We start from the raw sequence: 23199 nt of genomic DNA on the forward strand, positions 1-23199 counted from the left end.
CAAGAGGGGATTCTCTGAGCTGAGGGTTCATCTTGGGAGGGCTCCAGATTCTGATATCAAGGAGGGGTGATGGGGAAGAGATTTGTGCCAGCTTGCAGGTGAGGGGGGCACAGGCAAGGAGTTAATTAATTGCCAGTGAAATTATCAACTGCCACCCATTTAATAGAGGGCGACAAGGGATAAAGTAAAGGCTCTGCTAAATTATTGCCATGGTGCAAAGTTTCAATAAAAAAGGATTATAAAGAGTGGTGTTCGGTGCTGTAGGTGGGGCCTCCCAGGGCTTCGGCCACTTTGCAGCGAGGGGATGGGTGCAGGGAAGGCATGGAGCGACCCCAGGTAGTGCTGAACATCCCTGCAGAAGCTGAGGACAGACAGCCCTGAGCTCCCACCCCTCCCCACGGCGAAGAGCCGGCTCAGCCCTTCCCGGCACGGCACGGCAGCGCTGCGGGGCCGCCCCTCGCCTCGGGAAATCTGGCATTCCATGGGACACGTGGGGATCCGCCTGGAGCCTCATCCCTTCCCCCGGGAATCTCCTCCTCGCTCCCAGGAGCGCGGGGGTGACTCATGTGCCGTCTCTTGTGCCGGGCGATGCGCTCCTGCCCTGGGCAGGCGCCGACCTGCAGCAGCGCCGCCGAGGGACACCCGCAGGTGAGCGGCCTGGGGACCCCTTCTGCGGCGACCCCCGGCCCCGAGGAGGTGGGGAGGGCGCTGGGGAAGTGCGTCTGCCCAGCCTGGCAGCAGGGCGATGGGCACGGCCTGCGCTGCTGCCGGCAGCGTGCACAGGGAAGGAGGAATTTGGGGTTTGCGTGTTCCTCCAGGGAGCTGCCGGAGAACCGGGAGCGTCCGTGGCCACTCCAGTCCTGCGGGTGGGTGCATTGGCTCAGCAGTGCAGAGCAAGGGATGCGTTCACCCCTCGGCGAGGGGGAATCTTGTAATTTCACTTATTTAAGGAGAGCCAGCACCAAACGCAGCCCTGGGAGTCTTTGCTGCAGCTCCAGGAGCACGAGGTGCGTTTATCCGGCACGGTGCGAGCCGGGCTCAAAGCGACCTCGCAGGTGCCTGGGTTTGGTGAAAATCGGTTGTTTTGGATGCCCGGCCGTGGGCAGCCCCTCGGCTTTGCAGCTTTTCCCCAGCCCAGCCGCTGCCTGTGCCCTGCCGTGGGCTCCCCGCTGCGTGGGCACTCCGTGGGGACACGGAGCGGTGGCACCGGGCTCCTCCTGCGCTGCCCGGGGGAGCACGGAGGCGACGGCAGATTCCAGCGGTGGGAGAGGACGCGGCAGCTCCTATTTGTTGTCTGCCTGGGCCAGGCCTGGCAACGTAAGGGAAATGAATAACAAATACCTGAGCAACGAGGCGGGAGCTGGGGCGGGATGGGGCCTGAGCAGTGCACCGGAGGTGGCTGGAGGATGCTGTGGCTGGGGCAGAAACCCCGAGTGTTGTCAGGTGCCCAGAGTGCAGGACGGTGCTTGGAGGAGAAGTGTCACCCGGAGCAGGTCTGTGCTATCAGTGGTGTCCCTGAGTGCCAGCACAGGTCAGAGATGGCCCCAGGAGCACGGCTCAGTGCTTTGAGGCACACAGGGGCTCCAATGGGGACCTTTTGCTTCTGCTTCAGTGTCACAGCGTCTTCTCTCTTCCCAGGCTGGCTAACAGGATCGGGGAGCCATGAACTGGGGGGCGTTTGAGGGGCTCCTCCGCGCTGTCAATGTCTACTCCACAGCCTTCGGCCGCATCTGGCTCTCCCTCGTCTTCATCTTCCGCCTGCTGGTCTACCTGGTGGCGGCCGAGAAGGTCTGGAGCGACGACCACAAGGACTTCGATTGCAACACGCGGCAGCCGGGCTGCACCAACGTGTGCTATGACCACTTCTTCCCCATCTCCCACATCCGCCTCTGGGCCCTGCAGCTCATCCTGGTGACGTGTCCGTCCCTCCTGGTCCTCATGCACGTGGCCTACCGGGAGGCCAAGGAGGAGAGGCTGCGTGAGATCCAAGGGGACAATTATCGCTGCAAATACCCCAACCCCGGCAAGAAGCGGGGCGGGCTCTGGTGGACGTACCTGCTCAGCCTCATCTTCAAGGCCAGCGTGGACGTGGTTTTCCTCTACATCTTCTTCCGCCTCTACAGGAACTACACCCTGCCCCGGGTGGTGAAGTGCGAGCTGCCGCCCTGCCCCAACGTGGTGGACTGCTTCATCTCCCGGCCCACCGAGAAGAACATCTTCACCCTCTTCATGGTGGTCACCACCTGCGTCTGCGTGGTGCTGAACCTCATCGAGGCCACCTACCTGATCGGGAAGAGGTGCCACGAGCGCCTGGAGGCCGGAGGAGGGGACAGCCAGCAGCACAGCCACGACTGCCCCGTCTCCTGTGCCAACCCCGTGGGCACGGGCGGGCAGGTGTTCCATGGGGCTGACTACAAACCCCCCACAGCCACCATCCCGCTCACGGCCTCCTGCCCCAGCACGCTCTCCGAGGTTGAGGCTCCTTCCTAGAGCTGCCCAGGAGAACACAGGAGCTGCTCACCTGGCCTGCAACTTCCTGGCTGCTCTTCCTCTGCTGTGCTCCAGTGCAGGAGCGCTGAGGGTGGCAGCACCCTGGAGCTGGGCTGTGCCTGAGGGGTCTCTGACTCTCCTGTGCTGGGAAAAGCACTTTACATCATCCTGCTGAATTTGGGGTAAAGCTGGGGATGTAGAACACGTTCTGTGGCACTGACAGGGAGCAGTGGTTCCATGGCAGCTGTGAACTGACAGTGGTGCCCAGACTCTGAGCCTGTACCAGCCAGGACAGACACCCTGATCCCCCAGGAAACCCCTCTTCCTATCTCTCACCCTACATCAGCCACTCAGTGGGTGTCAGGGCCACCTCAGACTGATGCAATTGTCATTAATAACACTCATTAGTTGAGTGGGGGCAAGAGCAGGTCCCTGGTGTCGCAGCCACCGCGGCGAAGCGCAGGCGTGAGGATCCGGCCAGGCAGGCAGAGCCCGCTGTGAGCTGCTGGATCATCCTGCCTGGCCAGGGCAAAACACCTGAGCAAAACAGCCGAACACAGGAGAGGAAAACACCCCAAGCATTGATTAAACAATAACATTAAATGGCAGAATCTGATCTCTTTCGTTGTTGTAATCCATCGCGTTCGGCCGTGACACGGGCGGTGCTGCCACTTCCGAGGCCATCAGAGGCAGCTGGCATGAATAATTAACAATAATTTCATGGCAAATGCATTCACAAGAAAAATTTACATTGAACATGCAGCTCGATCTGTTACTGGTTTTGCTTTACTCGGAGGGTGTGATAATTATTTTTTCCATGAGCAGTGACAGTGCCAGCGCTCCCTGGCTCTGTCCCAAAGGAAGTGGCACAGGGGGCGAGGGAACACCATCGCTGTGTCCTTTATGTGACTGAGGACGTTCTCAGTGACAGATCATTGCAGTGATCCAGCTGAGACCTTCCATGGGCAAAACTGAGCTCTTTTCCCACAGCTGGATGGGAGGCTGAGGGGCTGCTGTGCCCTGGGGGATGCTGGGGACAGGCAGGGCTGAAGGGAAGCAAGAGCAGGTGGGGCTGCAGCACTGCTGGATGGGAGGGCAGGGACTGAACCAGCCACTGGTGGGGGTGAGGGTGGTGGAGAAGCCCTGGGGGGATCCTGGTCAGTACTGAGCCCTCTGAGCCCACAGCAGCTCCTTGAGTTTGGGGACTTTTGGGGTCAGAGACACAGATGATGAAATACACACAGAATTTTTTCCACTTCTCAGAGGAAGTTGTGCTGGCACTGCCTTCCTTCCATCCGCTCCTGCTGCTGGATTATCCACCTGAAAGTTTTCTTTATGAAGTGCATAACGTCAAAGGACACAAGTTGTTCTTTGTGTGCGAGCCATTGCCCCGAATTAAAGAGCATGGGCTGGGCTGTTTGTTTTCCAGCAAGGTTGGCCACTCCTGCTCCAGGCTGGAGAGTGAAAGCCCAAGGAGTTCCCCTCTGCAGGCACTAATGGGGACAGAGATGAGCCCCAGAAAAACCACCCTGTCCCACCTCTGCACACCAAAGCACAGCTGGAGCTGCTGCCCATTGAGAGACACCTGAAGATCCAGCTGCTGGATGTTGTTGTGCTGTTTTGTCTTGCTCAGAGCAAACATTGCAGAGCTCTGGGTCTCTTGCGCCATCCAGGCTTGGGATAAGCAGCAGTCAGCCAGAAAAACAGGAGCATTTGGCTGCTTCTTTTGATACTGGTGCTGCAAAAACAGGGGTCTGGATACTGGGATATCTCCTGGAATGCAGAGGCAGGACCAGAGTCAGCAAACCAGGGGGGTGTGTCACAATAAAACCTGAATATTTCCCAGAGTCTGCATCCTCACACAGGAAATTCCCTGTATTTGCTTGTGAGGTCCCAGAAGACCTCCTAAATTTTGGGGTGAGGGGATTTTAAAGAAACTCACCACCAACTCCAGCCCAGGCAGGGATGTGGAGCGGATTGCATGAACAGGTCAGGGGTAAATTTGCCTTCCCAGCTTGGGTTCGTTTCTGCCCTGGCCAAAACCCGCCTGTTTGCTGGGAATTGAGGAGAATCTCTCTGATTTATGTCCAGCCCTGGCTGCCAGCTCCCAGGACCCCATGACTCCTCTGCCCCTGCTCTTGCGGGGGAGTCTCATCCCTGGGGATGTGGCCCTGGAGGGGGACAGCTGTTGGCAGGCAGAATCCTGCCATGCTCCGTTTAAGACCCTTCTAAAAAGGCTTTTAGGTTTGAGGTTTTCCTGCTGGTTTGGCGTCTGCCAGCTCCACAGTTTGGGTTTTTCCTTTATGGAGGAGCCAAGGTTGGGCCTCCCTAAGGTGGGTGTTTCAGTGCTCACATCTGGCACTGAGGCCTCTCAGCTGTCACCCTGCTGTGTGGGAGCAGGGTGGCACCAGGGTGACCCGTCCTGGGCATACCCCTGAAGCTCCCCAAGTGCTGAGATCTGCAGAACCACGCTGGCACCTTGTCCCTGTGCCCCCATTACCATCCCTCTGCCAGTGTGGGCGCAGGGATGTGCCCCTTGATGGATTTATGGATTTACCCAAACACCCAGCTCAGCATTTCAAACACTGCAAAGCATGGGCTGTTTCTGCTCCCCACGCAACTGCCTGAGGGAGATCTTCTGCCCATACCAAATGCACCTGAACTTTCTCACCGTGACCACAGGGCTGCTCCAGAAATTCCAAAACTGCAGGCAAGAGGCTGCCCAGGGGGATCTGGCCCCACTCTTCACCTGGCCCTTACAGGGTTTGGCCGTGGGGCAGGGAGCAGCTGCTTCTGCAAGGAATCAGAGCTGACAGCGCTTCCCAACAGCTTCCCTTTCTCCAGGGCTTCTCACCTCACAGGCCACAGCCCCCAGATTCCTGCAGAGCTCCTGCCACACCAGCTCTCTGCATCAACATAGCTCAAATTCCTGATCCGGGCAGCTCCGGGGTGAAGGAAGGTTTCGGAGCCCCTGCTTGGCTCTCATCCGGGATTGGGGTGCCTGTGGCTGTCCCCTCCTCCAGGCCCCAGGTTCTGCACCCCCAGGTTCCCACCAGGGTGTGCTTTGGGTCTCCTGGGCTCCCATTCCATTGTCCCCAGCCTGGCAAACCCTCACTGGCTTTGTTTGACCTCCTGGAGACAAAAAGCCTCCGGGCAAGTGGCTCCTTGTCTGCCAGAAGAGCAGGGAGCAAATCTCTGCAGGCACCAAGCACCCCGGGGCTCTTCAGACGTGTCCCCATGGGAGGGGTGGCCCTGGCCAGGTGCCGAGGTGGCTCCAGCACGGCTGATCGGCCCCAGGGTGTGCCGGAGGATTCCAGGGAATCCTCGGGACACTCTAGAAACCAGGTGAGGAAGGGAAGCGCATTCCTGCCCGGGCTACATCGGCACCTATCGCGGCTGATCCATGGGACATCCGGTGGGATGGGCTGACGCAGCCTCCTGGAAGCTCTAGGGAGGGGGACAGCCCCCTTAGGGACACCTCGAGGGTCCCATGGGGCGCGGCATGAGGCAGCAGCAGAGCAGGGTCCGGCTGCACGGGGACCCTGGTGCCACTTGCTCTGTGGGAAAGGTCCCATCTGGCCACACCGGCCCCGCCAGGGCGGTGCCTGCAAGTTCCCGTAGGTTGGAGATACCGATGAGCTGTTGCAAAACTATTACTAAGGCAAAATCATTTCAAAAGTGGGTTGCAATTGCGTAATCCGGGACTCTCGGCAGTGCTTGCTGGTGGGCCCACGGCTGGGGCACGGTGCTGGCTCCGCAGCGCCCGGACCATCCCTGCAGGGGATGGGACATCACCTGGAAGGAGCTGCTGGTGTTTCCTGCGGAGGAATGTGCCTGTGCTGATCTCCCTGCGGGATTTGACCTGCCTTTTGTTGTTCAAGCCGAGCGTGTGTGTGCATGTGCGCGGCAAGAACGTCTCCAGGAGCTGTTTGCCAGACTCACCCAGTTACTGGGAACCAAACCAACCACCCTTCCCCTCCCCTCGCACGCTCAGACAAACCCTGCGTGTGCAGGAGGGCTGAGGCTGGGAAGGAGCTTCCCCGATCCCATCCGGACACCTTCCTCTGGCTCTCCCACCTGGACAGGTACCTGCCGGGGCACAGGGTACTCTGGGGCTGCCAGGGTTGAGGGGGGACAGCCCCGGGGGGTAACGGGGGGCAGGTGGGAGTTGTGTTAAGGTGTAAGGGGTGCAGGTGGGACCTGGGGCTGCTGTGACTGTGGGCTCAGAGGTGGGGACCCCAACATCACACAGTGCCACGTCAGGCCCCCAAAGGCCGTGCCCGGGTCCCCATCCCATGGGGTGATACAGGGGGATGGCACAGCGTGGCACCCCGAGGAGCAGCAATGCCCTCCCCAGGCCTTGCACCTCTGTCCCACGCCCAAAAGAGGCAGAGACCCCCTGAGAAAAGTGGTTCTGCTGAGTTTGCAGCCTGGCTGGGAGCAGGGCGCTGTCGGGTCCAACGCCCTGCGCCCACACGGGGCAGGACGTGGCCGTGACGCAGTGGGTTGGCATCCTGGGGGCTGGCAAAGGTGCCGGGCTCTGCGGGAGGCAAACGGGCACTGCCGGCACAGCTGAGCACACCTGAGCACTGCCCCTGCTCTGCCTGGCTGCCATCCAGCCCTGGGGAGCCCCTGGGGGCTCACAGAGTGCTGCACACACCCGCTGCCACGGGGATTGGCACAGAGCTTGGCACGGAGATCACGTCCCCTTCCTGCCCCACTGTGGGTCCATGACTGGAGCCAGCGCTGGGCTGATCCGGGCACGCAGGTGCTGGGCAGGTGGGTTATGGGCAGGTGGGTGCTGGGGTGGTCTCACTGGCACCAGGGATGGGATCGTGGGTGAATTAGCTGGCACTGGGGGCATGCAGAGTCTCCAGGTTCCATCAGCACCAGTTTTCAGGGGCAAAACAGCAGCTCTCCCAGTTTTAAATCCAAGGGTTGGGTGGGAACACAGTGATTGCTCCCCACCCTGACTCCCAGCCGAGGGTTTGCCAGGGAGGAAGATCTGGTTTCAGATGGGGTGGCGAGTGAAGGTGTGTGGGCATGGGGAGAGGCACAGCCCTGGCACTTGGCACACACTGCCAGGGACCCCATCCTGGGGCCACTCAGCCCAGCCACCCTTCCCGGTGCGTCCCCGGGCCAGAAGTGTGGGAGCACAGCCACAGATTTGGGGCTTGCTGTGGGTGGCCCTGGCCAAGGACAGGCTCCCAGAGTGTTCCATGGGCTCTGGGCAGTGCTGCAGGTTCTGTTCCACTCCACAGCCCTGGGACACCACAGTGCACTGGATGAGAGGACCCTGATCACCAGTCTGCCATCGTGCCCTGGCTATGCCCTGTGCTGGACACTTCCCACCCCACAGCCCCCGGTGAGCGGGGAAGGAGCCTGAGCCTCCTCCAGGTACGTCTCAGAAGGCACTGGGTGGGCAACAGGCAGCTGCAATTCCTTAAAGTGGGAGCAATCCGGTGTCCTGTGAATCCTTTTGCCAGAGCAGACACCTTCACAGCCCAGAGGGTTGTAAAAACCACCTGGGTTTGTAAATCCAGGTGCAGTAAAGCTCCGGGTCAGGCTTAGCATGTCTCCCTCCTCACACAGGGCAGCCCCAGGCTGAGCTGCAGAGCCGGTTTGGCCGTCGGCACCTCCGGCGTTGCTGCCGGAGCAGGAGCAGAGCACTGGCCAGGGTGAAGTGCTGGTGACATGCTGCTGACACACACAGACTGTGACACACACGGGCTCTCACTTTCTGCAGCCCCACTGCCGCCTGTGTTTGGGCTACCTCAGGTATCACCTGTGAGACAGAAAACAGGTCCCTGGCATGTCCCAGCACCCCAACCCTGCAGGAGCAGCCATTTCCCCTTTGGCTGGTGATCCTGGCCCGCTCCAGCAGATCGTGCTGCACCAGCTCTCACAATCAGGCACAGAGCTGGTGGCAGGGACTTGGCCAGGTGGCTCATCCCTGACAGCTCTGTCAGAAGGAAGTGCAGAGAGATTGAGTCACCTCTGTCACCAGAAGTGTGTGAGGATGGGCTTTACTGTCTGCAAGGGTGAAGAGCCCCCACCCTAGATGAGTGTAATGTGGTGGGGGAGGGGGTTCAGGGGTCAGTGAGAGTTAGTGGAGCAAGAGATGTGCAGCCCGTGGTGTCCCCATTGCTCCTTCCACCTCTCCAGGTTGGGTGACTCTGGTCTCCCTCAGCTGCCATGGATTGGAAAACGCTGCAGGCGCTGCTCAGCGGGGTCAACAAGTACTCCACAGCCTTCAGCCGCATCTGGCTCTCCATGGTCTTTGTCTTCCGTGTGCTGGTCTACGTGGTGGCGGCCGAGAAGGTCTGGGGTGACGAGCAGAAGGACTTTGACTGCAACACGCGGCAGCCGGGCTGCACCAACGTGTGCTATGACCACTTCTTCCCCATCTCCCACATCCGCCTCTGGGCCCTGCAGCTCATCTTTGTCACTTGTCCTTCCCTCCTGGTCATCATGCACGTGGCCTACAGGGAGGACCGCGAGAGGAAGAACCGGGAGAAGAATGGAGAGAATTGCCCCAAGCTCTACAGCAACACAGGCAAGAAGCACGGCGGGCTGTGGTGGACCTACCTGTTCAGCCTCTTCTTCAAGCTTGTCATAGAAATCCTGTTCCTCTACCTCCTCCACAAGATGTGGGACAGCTTCGATTTGCCACGGCTGGTCAAGTGCTCCAACGTGGATCCCTGTCCCAACACCGTGGACTGCTACATCGCTCGGCCAACCGAGAAAAGGGTCTTCACCTATTTCATGGTCGGAGCCTCCTCCATCTGCATCGTCCTCACTGTCTGTGAGATCTTCTACCTCATCTTCAAGCGAGTTGTGCAGAGGACAAGGAAGTGGAGGAAATCCACCAAGCGCTCCGTCAGCTACAGCAAGGCCTCCACCTGCCACTGCCACGTCAAATCAGAGGAGAAGGACAACAAGTCCCAGCCTAGGTGTGTGGCAGCCCTGACTGCTCTGTGAGGGGTACTGGGAAGGGTGGTGGGGGAAGAACTGTCCTGGTATGTGCCAGGGATGGTTGGCACCACGGGTGACCACCAGTGGTGCCAGCACCAGACTCTTCAACCAGGATCTTGATGGCTGTAAGGGGAGGGGGACACATCCATGAGAACTCTCCTGCTTGGGACCATGGGCACATCCCTGGGCGTCCCAGTGGTGTGGACACGCTCAGTGGCAGGTGGGTGCTGGCTGTCCATGGCCATGCCTGAGTGTGTGTGTTCTTCCCACAGAGGAGAAGAGCTGTGAGCTCACCCACCCCAGACGGTTCACATTCCCCTCAACTTGGCTTTTCCAGCCTGGCAAATCCCTGAACCCTCAAGAGTCGACCCGTGTGAAAAATGACTAAACCCAACAAAGTAATGTCCCTGGAGAGAGACCCACGGGTGCCTGAGCAGACACAGGTAAGGCAAGGGCAGCCCTGGAGCTCTGCAGGTGGCAGTGCCACAAGCATGGACGTCACAGCAGCACACAGATCCTCCGAGTCCAGCAGCTTCTCTTGGGTCCTACAGCTCTGCTGCTCCCACGCTGGGTGTGAGTGCCCCCAGCTGGTGCCCAGCCAGGGCTGGTGTCACCCAGTGCGTGCCAGTCCTCCCAGCTCACTGTGCCTCACACATGCACTGCTTTCTTTTGTACCAAGAAACCAAAGGAATTCTGGGCTCTGTGGCCAGAGCTCTCTTCATGCACCCAAAGTAATGACAGAGGACCGGGGCTCCAGTCTGTTGGCAACTGTTCTGCTGGCCCAGTTTGCCCAGTTTGCTATTTCTCCCCCTTGGCTCACACAAGCACCAAGCCATGTTTTGCCCAATAGCCCTTGCTGGCTCTGCTGCTTCCCTTGGTGCCTCTGTGTCCCCCCTCACCTCAGATGCACATCACACACGGCACACGCTATGGATCCAAAAGTCCAATAAATGTCGTGTTTGGAGACACCGAGATCTGCTCTGCACGCTGGAAATTGGGGGACTGGTGAGGGCAGAAGACATGGATCTGCAGAGGTTCCTCAGGAGCCCACAGCCAGGTCCTTCTCCGCCTGAGCGGGGCATTGGTCGAGCCCACAGCCGAACTCACGTCCGCCCGTTCCGCCTCTCCCAGCTTGTCACGCGTCGTTAAACTTTAATTCAGCAGAACCTCACGCTGGCCCCCAAGGAAATCAAGGAGGGATGAGCATCAATTATTTACTAAACCTTGATAAATATTACAATAAATAGAAATGATTTCCATTTAATCTCTCCTTAAGCAGCACTAGCGGAGGGTCGGCTGTTCCCAGCTCCGCTCGGCATTTCACAGCCCCACGAGCGTGTCGGGGTGTGCTGAGACCCCGACAGCAAAGCTCCGTCTGGAACCTCCGCGGGAGTTCCCGGCCGAGCTCCGGTGGGGTTTATCCCGAGAACCGACGGGACGCGGGATCGCAACTGGGATCCGGTGGGGCTCAGCCCGGGAGCCTGCGGGATGCGGGATGGGGGCCAGGAACCGGTGGGGTTCATCCCGAGAACCGGCGGGGCCCATCCCGAGAACCGGCGGGATGCGGGACCGCAGCCGGGCTCCGGTGAGGCTCCAGCACCACCCAGCGCCCGCAGCACCGCACGGACCCTCGGGGGCAAACCACGAGCGCCGCAGCCGCGGTCCGGCCGGGGCGGGCAAGGACGGAACACCCCCGGGACCCCGGGCGGGGAACGGAGCATCCCGGGATCTCTGGCTCAGCGGGTTTTCCCAGTAGCGGACCCACAGCCGTAATGAGAGCGCTGGAGGCACCCGGGCTTCCCACCGTTCTCCCCCAGCTTCGGCCCCGACGGGTCCGGCCGCCCCCGCCCCGCCCGCCGGGGCCGCCCCCTGGTCCGGGGGCCGCGGGAGGGGGCGGCCCCGCACACCTGCAGCTCGGGCCGGCCCGGTGCTAAGCCCCGGCCCCCTGTTTCCTGCCCACGCTCCTCCTCCGGCTTCCCCGGGCCCCGAATAAGCGGAGCCACCCGGCCCGACCCCTCACACCCAGCGCGGCCCGAGCCCGGCGGGACGTGCCCGGCGCGGCGGAGGTGAGTGCGGGCAGCCGGGACCGCCGGGACACCGCGACCGCTCGGGGACACCGTGCTGGGGACGGGGCACCCCACCGCTGCCAGGGATTCCTTTAACGGCACAGCCGTTAATTCTCCGCTTAATTAGCAGCGGTTAATGAGGAGCCGGGGCTGCGGTCGCCCTGTCCCTCCCTCAGAGCCGGGCTGAGTGCCCGCGGGGTGAGGTCTTGGCTCCCCAGAATCCTGGGAGCGGCAACAGGGTGGTGAGCGGTGCTGGGGATCCCCTGGCGATGGGAGGGGACTGGGGCTGGGAGTCCATCGCCCTGCAGCAAGGGAGCTGGAGGGGGGCTGTCAGTTCAATTTGGGGTGAGCCCTGAATAGGCATCGGGGTGGCAGCTGTACCCCAAGGGGTTGTGCTTCCCCTCTAGACTATCCTGTTCTCTGCTTTTTGGGAAAGCCAGGACAGCAGCAAATTTGTGAGCCCCCACAGTGCCTCCTCTCCAGGTGCCCTGAGCTCCCTGGGCAGCCCCAAAACGCCCCTGGCTGCGGGCTGTCCCTGGAGTGGCCAGGAGAGCCACGAGCTGTGGGTGCTGCTGGGAGGGGAGAATTCCCATCTCTCCCAGCTCCCTGTGTAGGAGGAGCCCTCTGGGGCTCCTAAACGCTGCCTGGAACCCTCCCTCCCTCCCTCAGAAGTGGGATGTTCCTCAGAGGGTTTGCTGGGACACTCTGCAGAGCAGCTATATCCTGAAAAAGCAGGGTTTAGGTGGTCACATCTGCCCTGTGCTCCCCAGCATGGAAGCAGGGCACTGACGTGGCTGCTGTCTTCTCTCTGCTGACAGAGGCAAAGGGTTCCTAGAAGATGGGTGACTGGGAATTCCTGCAGAAACTGCTGGACCAAGTCCAGGAGCATTCGACCGTGATCGGGAAGATCTGGCTCACTGTGCTCTTCATCTTCCGCATCCTCATCCTGGGCCTGGCCGGGGAGTCTGTGTGGGGGGACGAGCAGTCGGATTTCGTGTGTAACACCAAGCAGCCAGGCTGCACCAACGTCTGCTATGACAAAGCCTTCCCCATCTCCCACATCCGCTACTGGGTGCTCCAGTTCCTCTTTGTCAGCACCCCGACCCTGATTTACCTGGGCCACGTCGTCTATCTCTCCCGCAAAGAGGAGAAGCTGAAGAAGCAGGAGAGCGAGCTTCGGGCTGTCCACAGCAAGGACCCGAAGATCGAGCAGGCCCTGGCAGCCCTGGAGAAGAAGATGTCCAAGATCTACATGACAGAGAGCGGGCGGCTCAAGATCCGAGGGGCGCTGATGTGGACGTACATCACCAGCGTCATCTGCAAGAGCATCTTTGAGGCCGGGTTCCTCGTGGGCCAGTGGTACCTGTATGGCTTCTCCATGGTGCCCCGCTACGTGTGCAAGAGGGACCCCTGTCCCCATCAGGTGGACTGCTTCATCTCCCGCCCCACCGAGAAGAGCATCTTCATCATCTTCATGCTGGTGATGGGCCTGATCTCCTTAATCCTGAACCTCCTGGAGCTCTTCCACCTCTGCTGCAAGAACCTGCTTAGCAACATCAAGAAGGTGTCGGGGCCAGCTGGGCCGAGCCAGGACACCTTTGTGGATGACATGGTCTCCAGTCCCTACGCACCCAAGCACTACCCCTTCCTGCCCATGGCCGAGAGCCACGCGCCCTCCTACCAGACCTACAACAAGCTGTCCAGCGAGCAGAACTGGGCCAACTACCGCAACGAGGAGAACCTGGCACTGGGCAGTGGCAGCAGGCCCCTGTCGGACCCCTACGCCCCCGGGCTTGCTGAAGCCTCCGCCCCGGAGGAGAAGCCGGGCAGCCGGCCCGGGAGCTCAGCCTCCAAAAAGCAATACGTGTAGAGCCGGGCTGGCCCCGGCTGGCAGGGGGACATTCCTCAGTCCCTTGTGCCTGCAAAGGTGCTGGCTGTGGGCAGGCAGCTGCCTCCTGCCTGGTTCTGTGCTGTACACATTCCCCTCTGGAGGCTCCAGAGACCTGCCCGCTCTGGGATGGGATGCTCGGGAGCACGGCTGTGGAGCTCTCGCCGGTTTTCCCCACAGACCCTGCAAGGAAGGAAACTGCACGAAGTTCCCCGGGACACCGTGTCCTGTGTGCCTTGCCGTGGGAAAGGGAGAAAGCTCTGGAGCCACGCCGTGGAACAGGCTGTCCCCGAGGCCATGGCTGCAGGCTGCTGGCCATTGGGAGCTGCAGTTCAGCCAGACCCCAGAGCCTCGGCCACCATGGGAGCCAGGAGTGTAGCCGTGGGAAGCTGCTCTTCTCCAGCCTCCACATGGAGCAGGCTGAGCCGGGGACTGCCGGGAAAAGCTGGGCTGGAGCAACGCTGACTGATCCTGGCCACCAGCCCCATCCCGTTCCAGTGGCCCTGGCACCTGCCCAGGGTTTGCTGCAGAAGCTGCCCCCTCCCCAAGGGACACAGAGGGGTTAAGCCAGCTCTGTTGTCACCAATGGCTGCAGGGTCACTGTGGGTGACCCAGGAGTGTGAGTCCCTCCCCTCCCAGCCCTGGGCTCTTTCCCATGGGATGTGTGCCTTTAAGTTATTTTTAACCTGCTGGGCTGAGCATGGAAGTTTCTGCCTTAAAGGTGCAGTTTGCAGGGACTTTGGGGAGCTGTGTCCAGCCTGGCCATGTGCCTTGGAGCCCCGTGGGGTTTAGGGAACAATCAGCCCAGCACCTGATAGTTTGGGGGTTTTGGGGTTTTTATTACTTTGCACTAGTCATCTCCTGCTGTGGGCTGAGGGGCTGGGGAGGGGGGGTGGAAGGACAAACTGTTGTCACAGGAGCTGTCACCCTGACTTCCCCAGCCCACTGATGCTATGAGAGGGGATTGTCCTGCTGTGACCAAAGGGCTGCAGGTCCTGTGTGACCCTGGTGTGAGGGTGGGGTGTGGGCACTGCCCTCAGCACTGTTTCCCTTCCCCTGGCAGATTCTGTGTTGCGTCTTGTTGAATAAAGTTGGATGAATGAGAAAAGGTGAAGGAGGTGTGTCTGTGCTTCCTGCAGCCTCCAGCTGCCTCTGGGAGGGTTTGGGGCTGAGGGAGGGGGAAATGCTGTCCTCTGGGGGTGATGGGTCTGGGGAGAAGGGGAAAGTGGACAGCCAGTTGTGCTGTGGGTGCCACTCACCCACTGAAAGCACAACCCTCCCTGCTGTGGCCTCCTGTCCCCCTGAGGCCAGCCTTTTGACAGAACTGTCACGTCCCAGGCTCATGGTGGCCCAAAGCAGAGCTCAGCCCCTCTCCCTCCACTGCAGATAAACCCAGCAGAGGCCATGGAGCTGCTCGTGGCTGCATAATAGGTGGAAATGAGCCACAGATAAAGGCACACAATGTGGCTGGGGCTGTTGTTTAGTTCCCCAGCCAAGCCAGGCCAGAGCAGAGCCTGCTCTCTGTCGAGGGCCTCTCCAGTGAGGGTGGGACAGGCTAAAAATACTCTGGAGAAAATGAAATATGGGTGATATGGGGCAGTATCACTGCCATCAGCCACTGGAGGAAATGAGGAGGGAGGCACCCAGCTGTGCTGCCCTTGGGCTGGGAGCTGAGCCCACCCTTGGCTTCCTCCCTGCTGGGAACAAGGGGGGTGAAACCCCCTGGGGTGGGGGTCTGGGCACACCACCAGCTCCCAGCTCTTCCCTGTGCCCTCCTGGAGGATGCTGGGCTAGATCTGCTGTGGAAGGACCCTGCCCTGCTCCCACTGTTGCCCAGCTGGGACCTGCCAGGCCATGCCAGTGCAATGGGGGGCCACATCCCAGTGCTCGCCAGGTATCAGCAGAGCCCTGCAGCCCCGGGGGGAGCAGCTCAATGTGTTGGGTCAGGAAGAAACACCCTGTGAGTGAAAGGGAATGGAGGAGCCGTGCCATGTTTACCCACCACAGTGTCCCCGGGTCACCTCCCCTCTCCTGGACTCCTATTTTTGTTGGCACGGGGGGAGCATCACGCTTTTCCGAGCGACCCTGCAAGGTGGAAAACAAGACGGCCGAGACCCCCCCACCACTGCCTGGATGGTGCAGAGCCCAGGCGCTGCACAAACACAACTCCGTGTCCCACTATTGTTCCCGTGTTGTGACAAAGTGCCTCGGGGCAGCTGCAGTGACCCCACGCCGCCGGGACGTGCTGCCAACAACAACAGCGAGGGGCTTACCTGCGGGCCAGGCTGGGGAGGGGGCAGCAGCAGGGCTGCGGTTGGCAGCAGCCTCCCACAAGGTGGGCGGGCAGCCCTTAGGCAAATAAAAGTTTGGAGCTGATAAGAGCCCAGGCTGGCCCGGTGGAGCCCTTTGGCACAGCCTGGGGACAGACAGTGGCCAGACAGGCATTTCTCACACCTCCACACTCCCTCCTGAGTAAACAGGTCCCTCTGGTCCCTCGTGGGAACGACACTCACTCCCCCAACACCCGGCCCTGGATGGTGACGCTGAGCCCCATGTTGGCACAGGCAGCCTGGGGGCTGTGGTGAGAGGCTCCCATGGGCACCCCCAGAGTTTGGAAATGCTTTGAGGCAGCTCTGCCAGCCCTGGAGGGACCACACACTCCCCAGAACCCAATTCCTGCTGATGTTGGTCTGACGCCAGTCAGAGTCCCCAGGAGCCCTGGGGCTCCTCTGCAGGGAGGTTTCTGCCCTCCTCCCAGTTCAGACCAGTCCATGCCAGGCACACTGTTCAGCTCATGGCCTGGGACAGAGGGCTGTCCTGCCTGAAAGGCTCTGCCTGAGGTGCTGGCCAAGGGCCAAGGAGTTTATTTTTAACCTTTCCCAGCACACAGCAAACAGCAAGTGTCTAAATCTGACCCACTCAGGAAGAGCCGAGGTGGGAGCAGAATCACAGCTGAGGGGGAAGAAGAGCAGAGAGCTGGGCAGAAGGGTGCCAGGCAGGGCCACAGCGTGGCCACACATGCCCACAGGGCCCTGTCAATGCCCAGGTGTGTCCTCAGGGGGAGTGGGAGCAGTCAGGAGCATCCTCCCAGGCCAGGCACAGAGCCCTGACCCCAGCACTCTGTGCCCACAGTAGCCACCATTGGGGCAACCCCAAGGCAGGGATAATCCTGCCCTTTCCAGCCACTGCCAATGGTACACGGCGAAGGAAAAGCAAACCCCACGGAGCTCCCTTCCTCCCTGGAATTATATTTAGCCCTCCACTAGGGTCCCTCCATGCACGGGCATGGCAGACAATGCAGCCCTGTGTGAGAACTGCAGGAGGGAGGAAATGCACTCAATAGCTGCATCCTGACATTGTCGCTCACCCCCGTCCGTTTCCTCGTGTGGAGGCACCAGGACTGCAGTGCCCAGCACCCTGTGCCCACCCTGGCACGGCTCCTAACCCTGCCAGCAGCTCAGGGCATCATCCTGATGCAATACCAGGCACGCAGAGGCTGCTGCCTGCAGAGCTAGGGGCTTTTTGTGGCATGGGAAGACCCATGTGGCCTAAAAACAAGGACTCGCAGTGGTCCTGGAGTGCTGGGGATAGGGAATCAAGCCTGAGCTGTACCTGCAGGAAGAGTCAGTGCTGAATGAGAAGGGAACATGTTCCCCTGTAGCTGTCCCCAGCTATGGCTCAAGGGATGTGACTTGGTGTAGAGCAGAGCTGCTCCTCTCCCACGGCACTTCAGGGCCTTTTCTGACCACAGAAGGAGCCTCCAGGAGCAGCATGGAGGGAGCCATAGCAGGAAGTGAGACGTGGAGAGCTGGGAAAGACTTGGCTGCTCTCAGGAAAAGGGCAAAACCAGGGCCTGGGAAAAGCCTGCGCTGGGAGGGAGCAGAAGTCTCCAGGGGCTGTGGGAGACACGCTGAGGGGATGCTCTCTTTGCTCTCCAGCACAGCCGGGGTGAGCACCCGCCATGCCCCGGGGCTGTGGGGACACCGTGCTGTGGGAAGGTCCTGGGTGTCCCAGGGCCACCCCACTGTGGGCATGTCCAGGGTGTCCTGGGGTCACTGCACTGTACCAGCATGGGACACCAGCGTGTGAGTCCCTGCCAGCCCCTGCTCCCCCTGCCAGCTCCCACCCAGCTCCTCTCCTCCCAAAGCATCATCACTCCAGGCCTTGCAGGAAGGGCCCGGATGGACTTGGGCCATCCCGGTGCCAGCACAGGGTCACCTCATCCTCAGCCCTGCACAGCTGGACCATCCCTGCGTTGATCTAACCGGACATCCAGAGCAGCCACACAGGTGTGCCGGATGGCCAGGGGGATGTCACTGTCCCCCCGGCACAGCAGCTGTCCCAGTCCCCGCAGTGAGCTGGGGCACAGCTCGCTGCCAGCATCCTGCCTGAGGAAACCACCACCTGCTCCTCCAACGAGCTGCTCATGATGGATTCCAGCAGCAATGCAGGACCTGGGCAGGACAGAGGGTCCATCGGGAAGCTGCAGCTGCCCTCAGGACATGCCAAGAGCACTGCAGTCACCCTGACCCCCTGTGAGCCTGGGGCACGGCCACCACAGGCTGGGCTGGGACCAGGAGTACTTGTGGCTGCTGGATTCAACCCCTGAGCCATGGCACCGTGCAGTCACAGCCAGCCCCAGATGCAGGGACATCCCCGAAGCTGGACAAGCCTGGGAGGATGCTCTCACACCAAACACTGGCCTCCTGGCCAGGCATGGGACTCCTTGTCTGGGGACAGGCTCACTGCAGGCAGGGCTTCCACAGCAGCGCCCAGCTGTGCCGTGCTGGGAACAGCTGGATCACAAACCCCCTGCACCAGACCGAGCATTTGCACGTGAGTGGCTGAGTGCAGGCTCGAGAGGGCAGGGTTTTACCATAATGGCTTATTCAGCAAAGCTTCCTCTGGCTCTTGGTGAGCCGCCGTGGCTGCTCGCCCTAGCCCTGAGAGCTGCCCGCTCCTATTCTTGTCCCGCCGGCACTTCCCAAGCGGCACATTGTTGGGATTCAATGGGAGGAAGGGTGGGTTTACAGCACTGAAGGCTTAGGAGAAAGGCAACGGGTCTGGGAAGCGGCTTCACCCCTGTCCCAGCGCCTGCAGGAATCCACAGACCTGCAGCAGTGCCGGCGGATGGACGGGAGTCCCCAGACACACGGAAACAGCTGGAAGTGCCACGGGCAGGGGATGCCAGCACGGCAGGGGCTGCCAGCCAGGTGCCATCGATGCCCAAGCTGTCACCATCAGGGCTGAGTCCTTCCCCGGGACTCAATGACTCAATGCTGTGCTGGAGCAGCCTCCCCGAGCGACACTGCATGGGGCTGGGGCAGGAAATGGGGCAGCGAGGCCCCCCCAGAGCCCGATTGTGCCCGGCCGGCCCTGGGAACGAGGGGATCAATGGGCCATAAACAGCCGGGGGAGCCGCTCCGGCGCGGGGTGAACAAAGGCATTTCAGAGACAGCTTCCGAGCCGGTCCCAGCTGGGAGAAGGAACAGGACCATTCCCACCCCAGCACACAATAGGGGACAGCCATCACCCCACAGCCTGGCTGGGAAAGCAGGAGACAAAGGGGAAGGGGCTACTTTAGGGGACTGCCTGCCAGGGGGGCAACGTGGTGGGCACTGTGAGCCCCAGTGCAGGAGGTGGCAGTGGGACAGGGCTGGGACAGCCTCTAAATCACACCCAGGCTCCTCCTGCACCTTCTCCCGAGGCTCAGCTGCCCTCGCAGCAAAGGTCAGAGTGTTCCCGGTGGTGCTGGGCCATGAGCCCAGCTGAGAGCAGCAGTCCAGCCCAGGACAGCAGCTCGGGCAGCAAACACAGCCGGGAGCAGCGCAGTAAAGCTGTCAGCGGGGCAGGAATGGCCCTGGGGCACAGCACAGCGCGGTGTGAATGCTGACTGCCTGCTGACCTCGGCGCTCACACCGGCACGGCAGATTTAGGCAGATTTATCGTCCCCGGGAGGGGAAGGCCGGGCCGGGACAGAGCCGGGGCCTTGCTCAGGCACCACGGGAAAAAACAAGCCAGGAGGCAGCGATAACCCCGGCCCCGGCCCTGCTCAGGCAGCTCTGGCTGGGATTCGTCCCTGCTGTGCCAGCAATGCCTGAGCCTGGAGGGGACACCGGCCACTGGCCCCCAGGGCCTGCTGCCAGCCTCTCCCTGCTCAGCACCCCAGTGGGACCCCCGTCCCCTGGGACCCCACTCTGTGTTGTCACAGCCCTTCTCCTCGAGATAAAGAGGTCAAACGGAAGCAGATGACGCAGCTGGGGGAGCTGGGAGGGAGGCACAGCCACAGCACAGGCTGGGAATTTGGTGCCTCCTCCTCCTTCCTGCCCACCACCCTGCTGCCAGGCCTGGAGGACAGTGCCCAGCCAGGGACAGCAACGGCATTCGTGCCACTGCAGCAGCTGCTTCTTGAACACGGAGGGAGCAGAGACATGCCCTGAAACAGGGCTGTGCTGACGCAGGAGACACAGAGGCCCGAGAACTGACAGAAGTTTATTGTGCAGAGGGCAGAGATGTCCCCATTCCCAACACGTCGCCACACTCAGAGCACCACAACGGAGCAGGACCAAGACTTTCACCTCCCCCTGTCACCGCTGCTGGGTGGGATGATGCAGGGAGGGGGCCATGGCTGCTGTAGTACATTGTGGCGTGGGGCTGTATTGGGGTTCATCAAGAGCCACAGGGGATCTGGAAGCAGGGCAGCAGTTCTTCCTGTCACTGGCGGTCAGCCTGACCCCATCCCATAGCACTCAGGTCCAAACTTCTACCTTCACACCATGGAAGAAATCAAACCTGAGGAGACACAGATGGAATCAGGCCGAGAGTGTTTTGTGGTGCAGGAGCCAGGCCTGGCGAGAGCTGAGGAGTTTCAGACTCTCTCCATCTCCACACACAGCTCCTTGCCCGCTCTGCCACCGAGCTCCGGGTACCTTGAGCAAATCCATGGGGTGGCAAACCTGACCCTCCGGTGAGGAGCAGCAAGTGCAGGAGGGAGGCTGGTGGAAGCAGTGCAGGTGTCAGGGGAGTCCCCAGCTCCAGGGCACCGCCTTTGCCCAAATCACTCTTTATTAAGTCTTTTCGGGCCGGTTCCTGTTGAGCACGGCCCGAGGGGCGAACTCCAGCTTGTCCTTCAGGCTCACCACCTTGGTCAGGTCCTCGCCCACGATCTCCTGCAGCTTGCGGTCCTCCCGCTGCTCCGAGATGCTTTTCTCCTCCTGGGCCGTGGGCGGAGGGTCTCCGCGCAGGAACCACTCCAGCTGGGAGCCCACCAGCCCCACCACGAAGGCCACCGGGAAGGTGACGTACGGGGCCTTGGAGCGCACGGCCGCCCACAGCACGGACCACATGCCTGCGGACCGGAACGGGCGGTTACCGGCCGGGCCCGCTCGCACCGGGGCTTCAGCAATGGCCGCAGGGAATGGGGACCCGCGTGGGCCGCGCACGGACCCCCGCCCGGGTCCGCAGGGACCCCAGCCCGGCCCCGCTCACCCGGGCCCAGCCCCGGCCCCGGCCCCGCTCACCCGGGCCCGGCCCCGCCCGTTCCGGTCACGGCCGTGAGGGGGCGGCGGGGCGGGGCTGCCCCCTGGCGGACAGAGAGGGAACCGCAGCGCTGGAGGAGCGACGGCGGCTGGGGACACGGGGGGGACACCGAGGGGACACCGAGGGGACACGGGGGACAGGGGGGACACGGGGGACACCGAGGGGACCGAGGGGGAGTCATCAGGGGAGACGGGGAATACACGGGGGGACAAGGGGGGAACATGGAGGGAGTCATGCAGGGGGCAAGGGGTGTCACAGGGGGAGCCACGGGGAGAGTCGTGGGGTGTCACCCATCGGGAGACACACAGGGAGGAGACCCAGGGGAGACCCAGGGACGATTCAGAGTGGGAGACACGCAGAAATCACAGAGGGTGTCTTGGCCACGGGGAGACGTCATGCAGGAGTCACGAGGAGTGTCACAGAGAGACACCCACGGGGGTGTCACAGGCGAGACTCACGTGGGGAGTCACAGGGGAGGCACGGGGAGACATCCACAGAGAGACACCCGCAGGAGGGGATCCATGGGGAGGGACTCGGAGGCTGAGAACCCTCTGGAAGAGACCCATGGGAGGTTTCCGTGGGGAAGTCCACGAGGAGACCTGCAAAAACCCTTCTCCCACGCCACGGTCACCAATTTCCCACGCCACAGGCATGCATTTCCCACCCCACGGACACAAAAGGATGGGAGACAGGTGAAAGGCGAGCCCGGTGCCGGCCATGTCCCCGCAGGGAAGTGGCCGCTGGCCCGGAGTAACCAAAGTCATCTTTATTAATTGCGGCGGTTCGTTACAATAAAAAGGGAGCCACGTGTCACGGTCACTGCACGGCGCTGGCCGGGGCGGGGGCCGGGGGCCCTTCCCAGGCACATCCCTAAATTCGGGGTGCAGGGGGAGTGGGGTGGGGGAGGGCTTTGCGTGGCTGAGTGGGCGCTGCCGTCACGGAGGTGTTTAGCACCGACGGACCCCCAGGAGCGAGGGACCCCCAGCGGGGCGTCCCCCAGCTGCCTCTGATCCCACCGCCCTGCCTGAGGGCCTGGGCGAGGTTTGGCCCCAGATTTCGGGAGCTACCTGGCACCCACTGGCCCTGCCCTGGGGGGTGGCTGGTGATGCTGCGTGGGGCTGCTGGCGCGGCAGAGTGAGGGACGGGTGTGAGTCCTTCCCCCTCTGCCATCAAAAGGGACACTGAGGGGGACAGGATGTTTGGGGGATGGGGTTAAGGACAGGGATGAGGCAGATGCAGCCTCCTGCCCCACCACACTGCTCTGCCCTGGTGGGAGCTCTCCACCCTGTTCCTGGCTCTGTGCACAGTGATGGGGGAGCTGGGGACAGCCACATCCCAGGGTGTCCCTTGGCCCTGAGAAGCATCAGGTACGTGACAGCCCTATCCTGGGGTGTCCCATCCCGCCGGGCTCCGGGAGCTCAGGGGGAAGGGCTGTCCCCCTGAGGGGGTCTCTAGCTCCACACTCAAGGGACAGCTGCTGGCCGTGTCCACACTCCGGTCCCACCCACTGGTGCCAAGCCCAGTGTGGTCCTTGTCACTGCAGGTGGGCTCACTGGGGGAGCATCTCCCACCCGCAGCAAGGCACGTATTGCCTGTCCCTGGCTAGTGCCACATCGCAGAGGTGCTCCTGGACTCCAGGCTGGCAGGAGGGAAGGACGGACAGATGAGGGATGGACTGAGGGAAAGGAGGGCTGAGCGGGAGGGGGAGAAGCGCGTGGCGATGCTCCGTGCGAGGGAAGCGGGGCGGCTCGCCGTGACCGGGGGCCTCTGCTGCTCTGGCCCGTCCCACCAGGCAGGACACAGCGCTGGTCACGTGTAGTTTCTGGTTTATTCCTTGGGTTATATTTATATATGTATATAGGGGAGGGAGCCCTGGGTCCCCACGGCACCTGAGCCGCAGGCGGGGGGAGCAGCGAGGGGACCCCTTTGTCCCCAGCACGTCCCAAAGCCTCGTGCCGGCAGGGCAGGGCTGGGGGGCTGCGGCTGGGCAGGGGCTGGGGGCCCGTCCCCGCCACACACCAGGGGATTGCACTGAGTACAGAGAGGCGGGGGGGCCTGCCTGCAGCCCCCTCCCCTCCAGCCCGGCGGGGCCGGGCGCTGAAGGTCACCTCTCTTTGGGTTGGGATGCACGGGCGGGTGTGCAGAAGGGCTGGGGAGCGGGAAGGGGGACAGAAAGCTGGGACACAGCCCCAGGGAGGGCAGAGGGAGGGAGAGCCCCGGACCCCAGGAGAGGCTGGCAGG

At 61.8% G+C, this 23199-nt stretch overlaps 4 protein-coding genes across 7 annotated transcripts; 3 read left to right on the forward strand and 1 right to left on the reverse strand.

The window, feature by feature from the left end:
* Positions 1-593: 593 nt before the first annotated feature.
* Positions 594-2512, forward strand: LOC121342895 (gap junction beta-5 protein-like). Its single transcript, XM_041417638.1, has 2 exons — positions 594-648; positions 1639-2512. The coding sequence occupies exon 2, from the start codon at positions 1663-1665 to the stop codon at positions 2488-2490; it is 828 nt and encodes a 275-aa protein (XP_041273572.1). The 5' UTR covers positions 594-648; positions 1639-1662; the 3' UTR covers positions 2491-2512.
* Positions 2513-6528: 4016 nt separating this feature from the next.
* On the forward strand, positions 6529-9471 carry GJB3 (gap junction protein beta 3). The gene is made up of 2 exons (XM_041417639.1): positions 6529-6575; positions 8656-9471. Exon 2 carries the CDS (start codon positions 8686-8688, stop codon positions 9469-9471), a length of 786 nt encoding a protein of 261 aa, XP_041273573.1. The 5' UTR covers positions 6529-6575; positions 8656-8685.
* Positions 9472-10936: 1465 nt separating this feature from the next.
* Positions 10937-14533, forward strand: GJA4 (gap junction protein alpha 4). 2 transcript variants are annotated; one of them, XM_041417632.1, is made up of 2 exons: positions 10937-11531; positions 12350-14533. In XM_041417632.1, exon 2 carries the CDS (start codon positions 12370-12372, stop codon positions 13399-13401), a length of 1032 nt encoding a protein of 343 aa, XP_041273566.1. In that variant the 5' UTR covers positions 10937-11531; positions 12350-12369; the 3' UTR covers positions 13402-14533. The 2 variants fall into 2 exon arrangements, with proteins under 2 accessions (XP_041273566.1, XP_041273567.1); XM_041417633.1 differs by lacking the exon at positions 10937-11531 and adding an exon at positions 11591-11773.
* A 5365-nt stretch (positions 14534-19898) lies between these two features.
* On the reverse strand, positions 19899-20957 carry SMIM12 (small integral membrane protein 12). 3 transcript variants are annotated; one of them, XM_041417647.1, is made up of 3 exons: positions 20940-20957; positions 20349-20767; positions 19899-20211 (listed from the first exon to the last, which is right to left on the reverse strand). In XM_041417647.1, exon 2 carries the CDS (start codon positions 20763-20765, stop codon positions 20487-20489), a length of 279 nt encoding a protein of 92 aa, XP_041273581.1. In that variant the 5' UTR covers positions 20766-20767; positions 20940-20957; the 3' UTR covers positions 19899-20211; positions 20349-20486. The 3 variants fall into 3 exon arrangements, with proteins under 3 accessions (XP_041273581.1, XP_041273579.1, XP_041273580.1); XM_041417645.1 differs by having other exon boundaries at positions 20908-20949; XM_041417646.1 differs by lacking the exon at positions 20940-20957 and having other exon boundaries at positions 20376-20933.
* Between the last annotated feature and the right edge of the window lie 2242 nt (positions 20958-23199).

This window comes from Onychostruthus taczanowskii, unplaced genomic scaffold (genome assembly GCF_017590055.1).
Source record: "Onychostruthus taczanowskii isolate IOZ18803 unplaced genomic scaffold, ASM1759005v1 scaffold56, whole genome shotgun sequence".
NCBI classification, from domain to species: Eukaryota; Metazoa; Chordata; class Aves; order Passeriformes; family Passeridae; genus Onychostruthus; species Onychostruthus taczanowskii.